The 12,217-nt window shown below is 36.0% G+C and overlaps 1 protein-coding gene across 2 annotated transcripts in view; it reads left to right on the top strand.

The window, feature by feature from the left end:
- LOC107093504 (disks large homolog 4-like) overlaps window positions 1-12,217 on the top strand; it is a 67,962-nt gene that overhangs the window by 4,047 nt on the left and 51,698 nt on the right. For both annotated transcript variants that reach the window (XM_015388607.1, XM_015388605.1), the window contains exon 2: window positions 9,349-9,510. In XM_015388607.1, coding sequence (XP_015244093.1) covers window positions 9,349-9,510 — 162 coding nt within the window. The remainder of the gene's footprint in view (window positions 1-9,348; window positions 9,511-12,217) is intronic.

Below are 12,217 nucleotides of genomic sequence, written 5' to 3'. Positions count from 1 at the left end.
GGGGGGATGGGGGGGGGTGTTAAACTAATGTGTCTCCCTTTGACAACATTTTTAAAAGATTTCTTTACTTAATTAAGAGATAAACGAGTGATTCTTTCAAGGCCATTGTTTGTGTGCAGGTTCAGTAACCCTCTCAGCTCTTGTTTACTCTGTCGCAGTCTCCTGGGAAGTCGTTATAGGTGGTATTTCATTTGGATCTTGGAGGTGTACAGTATTCTTCTTCAATGTGTTGGACCGCTCCTCTATGTGCTGCAGCCATCTACTGTATATTATATGTTTTATGCTCTGGCTTTATTATCCTCCGGGGGACTGTATTTGCCAAAGTTTTGCTTTAGGAGAACTTTTATTTCCCAAGGTGACTGTCCAAGGAAAAGGATTTACATAACCTTTGTTCTTAAACCAAATCTGGCACAAATTCAGGTTCTACAATTTAATTAAAGTTTGGCTTTTTTGTAAGCATTCCTCAGTGCTTTAATGTTCCTTTTTACGCTTACTGCTCATCAGTTGCCACACAACATTTAAACAGAAACAGCTGGCCATGCTGGAGGTTGTCCTCAGGACATGATTCAGTGGAGCACTCACAGCGAAGGGCCTTGGGAGATGGAGCAATAGGCAGAGGATCAAGTTTGGTTGGGATTGTTCATGTGATGAATGATTTACAAGTCAAGGATCAAGGCGCCTTTATCTCACTATCTAGATCGATGATTACCTCATTGGGTAAATTGATTTAGTGATATCATAGCCCACATGAAAGCCATCCGCTGTCACTCATTTCCGGGCAGCAAATCAGACAATAGAGATTAATGATGCAAACACATATTATGAAAGCAAGGATTGCTTTGCTACACAGTTTTTTTCTGGTCTCCATAACACGAAACATATTTTACCCAGAACTGTTAGATTCATTTGCATAAACATGCAGTATAGATTTTTAATCAACTCTATTTTATTTGCCTCACATCTGACTGTTACTTTAAAGAAACTATGTAAAGCAGGAAATATTAACTGGTGATCCACTGACACAGAAACATTTAAGCTTACATCTGCTTCCTCACCTAATTTTTTGTTTGCCTTTACATTGAACATATCTTTGTGCATCTGTTTTGTGCCTGGAAGTTAGAAAGGAGTTATCTTCAATAAAGATCCAGTTTAATATGGCTGCTACACATTTTAGCATGAAGGTTGCAACTAGACTGAATGTTTGGATCGCTAAACCCAGAGGCGCATAAAAAGCTTCACAATGTTCATTTGTGAACATCTTCCATTTGTGCTTGAATAATGGAAAGAAAAGAGAGAGAGAGANGAGAGAGAGAGAGAGAGAGAGAGAGAGAGAGAGAGAGAGAGAGAGAGAGAACAAACAAAAAAAAGATTTAGCCTGATCACTGAACATAGAAATATTTAATTTTCACAAGTTTTTCCAACTTGCAACCAGGAAAGATTTAGCAGCTAGTTATAGATGGATGGGCGGAGAGATAGATACGACTTTCCAATTCCTTATGCATCACAATTGGCAGTAGACAGTTTTCCACAAATGATAAAGAGAAACTGCATAATTCTGCAGTAGAAGGTTCAACATTGCACAGTAAGATGATTTGTAAATATTCATCGACTGCAGTTTAAAAGCACTTTAACATTTTCTTTTTTTCCAGCTATTTTGTATTCAGATGTCATTAAAAAAAGGAGAGACCAAAGTTTTCTCAAGCTGAGTGGCACATTGTGTAGCACTGGGATTTAATTTCCCCACCTTTTTCTGAAGATGCCAGTGTTCTACTTTGTTTTTCTAAGAAATCGCTATTGGGTTGTATCACCAGTTCAGTGAAACTGAAGGAAAGTGCAGCATGCCTCTTCCTAAAGTAACAGTTTTTTTTACAAAAGGAGTTGATCAGTTCTGAATGTCGTCTGTGAGATTGTCTTCTTGTTTTGCTTCAGTTTCAGGTACTCTTTAGTATAGTGGAGAGTATCCCAACCTGTCATGCATGTGACCAATCCAATCCAATCCACTTTATTTATATAGCACAGTTTAAATAAACACAAGGTTTCCAAAGTGCTGCACAAAAAGATAAAATAACTAAAAGAAATAAAAGTAAATAAAATAAAAGCACTGCCCGCACAGGATAAAAATATGCATGTGTATACATAAAATCAACATGACCAGGAATTGATTCCCTCACAGGGGGGTTGAATTTTTTATCATGTTTTGTAGAGCATCATCATAACTTGGATAGTCAATATGACAAAATATATAAGCAACTGTTGATTGTATGTTTTAAATTAAAGTGATTGTATCATTTTATACATCTTTTCTGCTTGAATATTTTTTACTAAACAATGAATTTAGCCAAAAAAAAAATCTAAATTTTCTTAAAATTAAGCATCAAAAGCTATATTTTTCAATTTGTTTTATAGAACCCTTGAAATGATGTCATCAGCGAATGCAGTACGCAGCCTTCAAACCGCTCCTTAATCAATACGGTTTAGGAGAACGTTTCTTACCTACTTTTACAACCATTGATTGAAAGTAATTTTCCATACTTTACTCATTGCTTGCCAGGAAAATACGGCTATGTGTTTCTAGTAAATAATTACCACCAGCAGGAGGCCACTCAAAGTTGTTTTGATTCAATTAAAACTGTGACACAGTTTTCTGAAAATGAAAACATGGGTCCTTTAAATTGTACACAACATGAGGGGTTTGCAGCAATTTATCTCCATAATTGATGGGAAAAGAAAGACGAACTTTATTAGAATTAATATAAAACACCTATTTTAAATCTGCAGTTAAAGAATGCCGAATTGAAATGGTTTGATTCCAAAGTTCCAAAAGCTCACCATAAATGTCTTTTAGATTTTATAACATTTTATTTAAAATTCAGTTAACAAAACATGTGACTATTGTTTTAAATTTATTTAATAAAATAATTAGAATTTTTACAATGACTTCGTCCTTGTAAAACCAGTTTATTCAGAAGTTATGAGAATCACATTTAGTTCTCATTATTTAAACCTCACATTTATATATCTTTATGACACTATAATTTATAAATGCCTCTATGCTGCCGTTATGTGACGTGCCTTTAAGCAAAAATACTGGTGGTTCACTGCTTTAGTAATCAGTTAAGCAATGACAGCATTCCGTGATGAATGGACATGAGTGCTAAACTAACTGAATTCAATGTGTTGTCTTGTCAGAAACAGGATACTGTTTCCTGATACACCTCTCTAAGCATTTGGTACACAGACATACATCAGCAAACTGTAAAATGTAATCAATTCAGAGCTTTAATAAAGTCCGAACAAAGTCACTCTTCCTTGATAATCAGGTATAAGATGTCTTTAAACAGCATAATCCATAAATTAAGACTAAAAATAAGAAAACAGCAGCGATAGTCGAGCAGTAAGACCAGCAACAAAATGAGCCATCTGTGTATTGCTCTGGTTTTCGTATTTCACTTAGACTACGTCATCTGAAGGGAGAATTATTATCCCCCTGTTTATTGCCTGGCAATAAAATAACAAGATAACATTTACCCACTTAGTATAACCTCATCCCCCCTGAGCATAAAAGGCTCATTTTAAAAACAAACCTCATGATAATTTCCTCCTTTTACTGCATGCTAATTTCCTTAAACCTCGTCAGATGTGGTGAAATGACGTCGACCGGCTTGATTGTGTTTGTGAACAACTGGTGGGGATCAACACTAACCATCCCTCACTGTGAGTGCAACAAACGTCCAAATGCATGCACTCAGCATAAAACATTGTGTGCACATGCTTCAGCAGACAGAGGGGGAGGGGATGAATTCACAGTTATGGAGCTTTGCCTGAGGTCACACCTGAACTGCAAGTCCTTTCATTTATTCAGGTTGATGCTGAGAACCATTCTATGGCTTAATGAAGCAAAACTCGTAGTTAAGATCAGGTCATTCTAGTTGAAAGCTACAGTCACATAACAGAGCCCACTTACCTTGACAAATATTCAGTTTACCCTGTCAAAGGTTGTGTTGTAAATGCTCCTCTTATTGCTTTCCTGCAAACCAACAATCACTTAAAAGGACTCAGATAAAAGCCCTGATGTTATAGCTTTCTTTTACACACATCACATCATTCAGTTGATTTTTTTCCCTAATAGCAAGTTCCAGTAAATTATATCTATGACTCTAATTTGATTCTTTAATTTGAGGATGATTTATCTATTACAGTTTCTTATCAGTGATGAGAGTATGAAATCACTGATATAAAGGGGAGAAAAAAGACCCAATATAGTATATAATTCATAGCAGCATTTATATGCTTCATTTAATTATCTGACATTTTTATGTGAGTTTTAGAATATTTGGTTTTGTTTTTCTTACATTTAGATAATTTCTGTTAATATTGTTAAACAGCATCCTCTTATACAGAGATGTGAAAAATATGCAACCTTTGTCCAACCATCCAGCCTTTTTAGAGACTGCAGGAGCTGTCCCAGGTCCTCGGAGAGAAGATGGTAGTGGCAAACGTATCTAGTACAGGATCCAAAGATGTACCTAATAAAACTAGGAATCATCTGTCTGGCTGAAGGGAAAATACTCAACAAGTCCTAAACAGCTGTGAAGATCCCCAGGGTTGCCCTTCTAAGCAAGTTTGTCCTGAAAGTAGAACAAGAGATGCTGAAAAAAATCTAAGAAGAAAACCATCCTAGAAAGACCTGAAACAGACTTGTTTTATGGTTTATCTAAAACTATGTAGCTTTAGGAACAGAAACCATTTGAATAAGTTTACGTTTTATAGTAAGAGTGCAGGGAGACATAAATCCATCCAAATCATCATATTATAAATATTTTTTCATGCAAAGATATCTTATACAAATTTCAACCTTTATCTGGAAAAGCTCCTGCCCCTAAACACAATAACTGCTTATGCCTCCTTTGATGGGAGAGTTACTGGACCTTCAAAATCCAGATAAATGCAATTCCACTTTTTCCTTATAATGTAAAAGATACTTAGAAGAACTGCTTATAGAAGCTTTTGTTTTGCTCTGCAAAGAGATGAATGACTCTACCCAATAAATCAGTTATTTTTGTTATATATATATAATCTAGAGCGCCTCCATGGGGGGAATAAAGGAGCTTGATTACTGTAGTTCCCTTTTCTATATAGGTTGTCTGGATTCACACACTATCAACCTGATGCCTGGTGCTGTTTTAGGCTCTCTTCCCCATGGTAAATGTTTAGTCTGTTGTTATTTTTGAAGTGTGCACAGCTAAAGGATATGAAGACTTTTTAAAGGGCTCTGCTGAGACGCCTCGGAGAAAAGCCTAAAGGTAACATTTGGTCTGCATCTTCTGATGGTTACATATACATGAACTAAACAGTTTTACTGGTGGGTGTTGGCTGGCAGCAGCAATTGTGATACTGTACATGAGATGAAAGCTGTGTTTGCTGAGGTTTAGCACTTGCATAGACACTTCTGAGTGAAAATAAACTGAGAAGACTGTATTTTTGATGGATTTTGGTGAGAAAATGAAGTTCACATGATCATGCAACAAAAAGCGTTCTTTGAAAGTGTCATTGGACGATCTGGGAATGGTTTAATCGTTCTCCTCATGTTTTACCTTTAAAGATGCAAAACCATGATCTAAATTTATACATGTAAGAATGGGATGGTGTGGAACTTTGTTAACTGACATTCAGGTGGTGTTCTGGCCTACATATTTTATGTGAAGGGAGATTAATTTCTACTGCTCAGGTGATAGACGACCTATTTCTAAATCCTGAGCTGCTGGTGAAACAGGGGAGTGCAGGAAATGTACATTAAATGATCTTATACATCAAATATGTTTCGTCCTTTTTCAACAACATAACTATAAAATATCTTCTTCAAAGAATTTTAATTTTCTGGTAACTTTATAATCAAAGAAATATAAAAATATTACTATTTAATGCTTGGATTCTTGGGCAGTGCCACCCTCATTCATTTAATAGAATCTATTGTATTGGGATGTATATGATGGACTAAATCTGCAATGAAGCAAATCATTGCATTTGGATGTTTTGGGTTATTTTATTCAGCATACGTTACTACAGTCAGTATTTCAAATAGAAAATATTTAAATTAGTTTGTCATGTGTAGGAGTTTTGGTTTTACACTTATTGTATTTACTTAAATCTTACATTGTGTTGCATTTTCTGCCGCTAGATCAATTGTGTATTTAACTACAATAGAAAATATCAGAGCAGTTGCTAATATCTACTCTTACATCTTTAAAGAAAATATTTTCCTTTTAGCTTTTCCTTGAAAGTCAATTTATATTTTATGAAAGATTTGCATTTTATGCAAAATACAAACCAAATTCTTTATTTCAAGGTATATTGTATTTTCTTATTCTGGTTTAGTAAAGCTACTTTTTATACTTCTGGACTTTTTAAACCCTTTTTTCCCATTTTTATCACATGTTTTTATGATAAAATAAAGGATTTCATCTGTCAGGTCTGTTAGCATTCTGATTATCAACCAGTCTATAAAGTAATTTTTTTTTCCCCATCACTTTGTTTGTCCCAAAACTTCAACTGGACTATAGCAGTTATAGAATTATAGTCAAAGCATTATTCCAGAGATCCTGCCAATCAGTTCCCAATCATGTGTTGATATTCACCCACCGCCACTCGATGTTCAAGCTCTAATTAGACAAAGCATCTCCACAGAGAAAACTCTGCCCCCTTGTTTGAAAATAAGAGCATGAAATCATAAGACAATGAAGTAAAAAGACAGTATAATAATAATATATATTTTTTAAATTAATGATCCTTTTAATACATAAAGTACCTTATAAACTAAAACAGCATCATGGAATAAATTAATTTATAAAAATATGTCACCTTCAATAAAATGCATAAATATTTCTTGAAATAAATAAACATTGAATAAATGATAATATAATAATGAATTGAATAAATCCTAAAGTAAATAAATTGGTAGATTTAAAAATATATTTTGAGACATTTATGCATTGGATGTAGGGCTGGACAATAATATTAGCATCAATGTATATCTAAATGTTTTTGTGTTTAAAGCGGTAATTGCTTTTCCAATATAATTCCATACACATTAAAGTCAGTAAAAAATTATTTTTACTGGCTTGCTTTTGGGGTTTTAAGTGCTTTGTTGATTAAAACAAATATTTCTAAAACATTATACCAAAGGAGTTTTATAAACATACTAAATAACTGTGATTAGTTAGTTCAGGTATCTGTTGTGGGCGTTCTTGGCAGTCTTTTTGAGCCTTCTATTGTGTTTACTTATCATATTGACCAAAAGTAAGAAATATATTCTAGTATAGGTTTTGTCTTTTTGTTTAGCCATTATTTGATGGAATATTTATTGAAAATTAATTAAGAACATTGTATATTTATGTAATTATATTATATAATTTTTGAGTGAAATAACCCCTTATAACCAGTGCTGATTTAAAATCCCTGAAGATTAAAATAGCTAATTTTCTAACTTCTGCTAAACCGAACCGAACGCCTGAACAAAATAAAAAAAAAAAAATATATATATATCTGCTTTTATTTTGTCAACTTCAACAGAGGTAAGAAGAGCTGCAGCTCTGCTAAAAACAGATCTACAGCTCATGTTTTAGCATCTATTCTGATAAACTCCCACGAACCACACACACTGACCTACCCACCTACAAAGTAAAAAGTAGACTGGCGCTATGGTTCCTCCTCTTTACACACTAAACTAATAAATGGCCTCTCAGTCAATGTTTTACCAGAAATCTTATACCACCTTAACAATGTTTTATATCTCATGCTATTATTTACTCCTGTCTGCTTTCCATAGATGCAGATCTGAGCTCTAACCTCCAGTTTACTACATGCCTCTCCAGAAGGGCACTTCTAGCCTGTTCCATGAATTGAAAGTCACATCCCCCACCAGCAGGACAGAAGGCAGCATGGCAGCATGAATGTTGGTCATGCAGGAAAGGAGAAGCAGTGGACACCAACAAGCTGTGGGCTACTATGACCACTGATTCATGAAATTTGATATCACTCAATTCTGTTAGTGTTCTGGTTTCATGGTATTTGTTGCAAATTATTTACAAACCACATCTAATAGTGCAAATCATGATTAATTCTTAGTAGAACTACTATTAAGTAATTATTATTTTACAAAGAGTTTGGAATATTTATAGCAGGAATGGGTTTGGCTGCACAGAATACAGAAAAAAAAACAATAACTTCCTGTTTTTTACTCTGCAATTCAAAAGCAACATTCAACAATTAATAATTTTCCTTTTTTTATTCCATGCTGATATTTTATTTTTCAACCACCTACTGATGGCGCTGATGGTCTCACTTTTTCATCTTACCCATCCCTCGTTTGCTTCTCCTCTATCTTTATCTGTTTCTCTCCATCAATTTCCTGCTACCGGGCGTAATGTGATAGAGGACCGACTCTGCCAGCCCCAACTGTGGCACTGCAATCTCTGCTCTGGTTGCTAGGCAGCCTAGTCTGAGACGGGGCTCTTTGATGCACCTCCTTCTCCCTGTTTGTTTTTCCCCAAAAAAGAAAGAAAGAAAAAAAGTGAGATGGAGAAGAGCTGTGAATAACCAACAAGAGAAAATATGAAACTCGGAGAATTTATTTTTTTAGAGAGTGCTGCTTTTCCATCTGCAGTGCAGCACAGAAGTGTATTGTGATCCTGGGGGCTTTGGAGGCTGCGCCTGTAGATTTGTTGAAAACACAGGCTTCAAGGCTCTGAACAGTGTGACAGATCTCCACTGTGACTGCTCTGCCCACCTTCTCAGTGTTTGTGATGGAAATCGCAGTGTGCAGACTTTGTGTCATCGCGCCCAGAATGAAGCCTACCATGTGTGGCTGAAACAGTGGGCTGCTGGCAGGTTGCCCAGGTGTGGGATATTGGTAGGGGAGTGAGGTTACCATGAAGAAGCTGCATGAACTGCTGCCTTATAAAGCATTCATGAATCAATGCTCTAGTAGCTCCATGTGGCTGTGGGGGACGATAACTATGCAAAGTAAAATGCCAGAACGATTTCAAGGCCTTTGTTCCCATTATGTCTCCACTTTTCACTTGTAGGCGTCACACATGTTATGCGATGTACAAGCTGTGCTTATGGTCTGCCAACATTTGGCTAAAGGAGGCAATCTGACGGAGGTCCTGCTTTGTGCATCGGTTGAACGACGTGTGTAATTTACTTAGCCACTACAGAACTGTATTCATCATAAATAATCTCGAAGTCTGTTGATAACATTTTCTTGCAAAATTGTTGCCCAGAGTACCTGAGGATTTTTTCTAGTTGAATAACCTTGTCTGTGCCTCTGTCTGTGTGTGTTTATTGCAGAAATACAGGTACCAGGATGAGGAGACGCCCCCCTTGGAGCACAGTCCAGCACATCTGGCTCCAGGGAAAAGTGCAGAGATGCTTCATATGAGCGACAAGAACCTTGCTGCCATGGAGGCCATACATGGCTACACGCCGCACACACATATCTCTCCTGTCAAGGTACTACCTGCCCATGGATCAACACATTGCATTATTTCTGATGTGCGGTGGACTCCAATCTGAAAATGCAGTACATTTCACAGGAGACATTCATTATTCCTTAGCGTTTGGGTTTCAGATGTTTATTAACAAAGCTAAATGTTCAATGGAACATCAATGAGGTCATCCAGCTGATATTTCAGTAAGCTGTAATACACTTGGTAGCAAATTTTGGGATTCATTACTCATTTCTTTAAAGGTCCCATATTATGAAAAAATTGCATTATAAACATTTTCTAAGTCTGTATGTCCTCAAGCTTGTGTATGAGATTCACACATGAAGAAAACCCTTTCACCTCTATCATTGCCTTTCTGTGCTCAAAATGCTCTGTTTGAAAAGTATGCCCTTTATGATGTCATATGGGGAAATATGCTGTTCAGAGTGGTCTGTGGCAGCCAATCGGTAGAGCTAAAACCTTCATATAATGTATTATTCTGTGCTCCTAGCCTCTTTCTTTATGAACACTAATTGGTTGTCATGGTTGTGGGTTGTGGGGGTGTGGCCTTCGGGAGGACAGGAGTGGCGAAAGCCAAAACAGTTCTTTCAAAAGAGGGCTGATTGAGGAGATTTTGTTTGGGTAAAAGCCATCTGCCATCTTAAAGGAATTTTACTGCAAAAACAAACAAACAAACAAAAACATGCTCTAGGGGCCTCATTGCTGATATCTTTTGAATTCAAATGGAACATAATATGGGACCTTTAAATCCAAAAAAATTTTAATACTATGAAAATAGATAAAGGAGCAGTTTGGGTTAGAAGTCTAAATGGCATAAATATCACACCAATTTATAGTTTTTAATAAAACAGGAATCATAAATCTAAGGGTCAAATTATAATTCAAATTTAAACTAAAAACTACCACTAATATCTTGGTACCACTCTCAGCTACTTATAGTTTTAATGAATGTTTAGGCCCAGTGATCTATTTCAAGAACAAATTCTTTTCAAGTTTTGACAATCTGACCCCTGCTGTCTTTGGCTGGAATAAACTAAATGGTTTGGAACAGTCCAGAAAACACCAAGGCTCAGTCTGAATCAAGTAAACCAGTTAAGGCTCTTAAAGCAAGGTTTTGGCTTATCCCTCTGAAATTATCTTCAAGTTATGTTTAAAAAATTTTAGTAGAATAAAAGTAGAGTTTAAATTGTGTGTATGTTCATGTGGATGTAGGGTTAGCAGAATTAGCAGTTAGCCATGGTTTCTTAAACATCGTATCTAAGTCTGTTATACAAAAGTTACACAACCAGAAACAATTACTCATTGCATCACCCTTTTTGCGGAATAGAGATGACAGTGGTGATAGCAAAGTAGGCTAATGGTAGCATCCTTCCACAAATGACATAAATTAAGAATTAGGATCAGAATTGATCTCTATCCAGTTTAAACAAAGAGCCCACACAAGAAAAGCAAGCTACTCTCACACTCTGGATTTTCTGGTAGGTTTTCATTGAAGCTCAAAACCAACACACCATTTTTTATTATGAAAAGGTCTGATTTAAGACTCATTTAAAGTTGGGACTAGACCAGGCAAGTCAATCTGAGGGAGCTTTACCATTTCTGAAATGAACAGGGGGGAAATGTCCAGTCAGAAATATGCAAGAATATTGTTGATGGCTACAAAAACCATGTGGTTGAGCATTATACTGATCTCACTTACCTCACAGACACAAAGCTTTATTGATATAAATCTGCACTTAACACAAACAGTTAGGTGATATAAAGTCCTACATCATCGACTTAAGTGCGCTGATGGGAAATTACTATAACCAAATCTGATAATTAAATATAACCTTCTGCACACTCATGCATCAGCTTTGAGCCTTTGCACATCAACATCAGGGAATCTGATATCTACACTTAAAAGCTTGGAACTGAAAGTGCAGCATGATACAAGATATTTTAAGGACAGGCACCAGATGGACAATATGATCCAGTAAACCAGGCAGGGCTAAAGAGAAATGAGCACAATTGATTCCAATTAGCATGTTGTAACCAAAGCTGTCATCAGTGATTGTGTTTTTAACCAATGCTGACACATTATGTTGCACATGGACTTAATGATGCATTGAGATGTGTGTTGTGAATTGAGACAGACGTCATAAGAGCTGCAATAAAGCTGAAGGATAAAGCTGACATCAGTAACATCACAAATAGCTTGCTTGAAGGGCATTAACAAATGCCTTCAGTATCTACAAATGTAAAAGTGTAAGCTGAGGTGGCCACTTAATGACGATCAGTCTCATATGCCCACACAGGTTATTCAACAAACACTACAGCTATGAAGAACAAGGAGATCCTGGTTGTATTTTCTTTGATGATAAAGGGTCTCTTACATTTTTCCCACATGGGAAAGAAAGTGTTGTTTCTAAATGAGAAAAATTAAACGCTGCCTTTTAACAAACAGCAAAGAAAGGCTGTTATTGTGCTGTCTTGCCGCTTTTGAGATTATACGCGGATCTTCTCAGTGTTTGGGATGACAGCCATGGAGATTTCTCCTTATGGATGCTGAGAAGGTGACTGATATAAGAATGTCAAAAAACGGACATCTGGAATAGAATTACATAGAAATTGTGAAATGGTAAGATAGATAGATAGATAGATAGATAGATAGATAGATAGATAGATAGATAGATAGATAGATAGATAGATAGATAGATAGATAGATAGAT

The sequence above is a fragment of the Cyprinodon variegatus genome, unplaced genomic scaffold (assembly GCF_000732505.1).
Source record: "Cyprinodon variegatus isolate N-32 unplaced genomic scaffold, C_variegatus-1.0 Scaffold429, whole genome shotgun sequence".
Classification (NCBI taxonomy): Eukaryota; Metazoa; Chordata; class Actinopteri; order Cyprinodontiformes; family Cyprinodontidae; genus Cyprinodon; species Cyprinodon variegatus.
The sequence above is the reverse complement of the archived record's forward strand: the minus strand, read 5'-3'. Positions and strand labels throughout refer to the sequence as shown.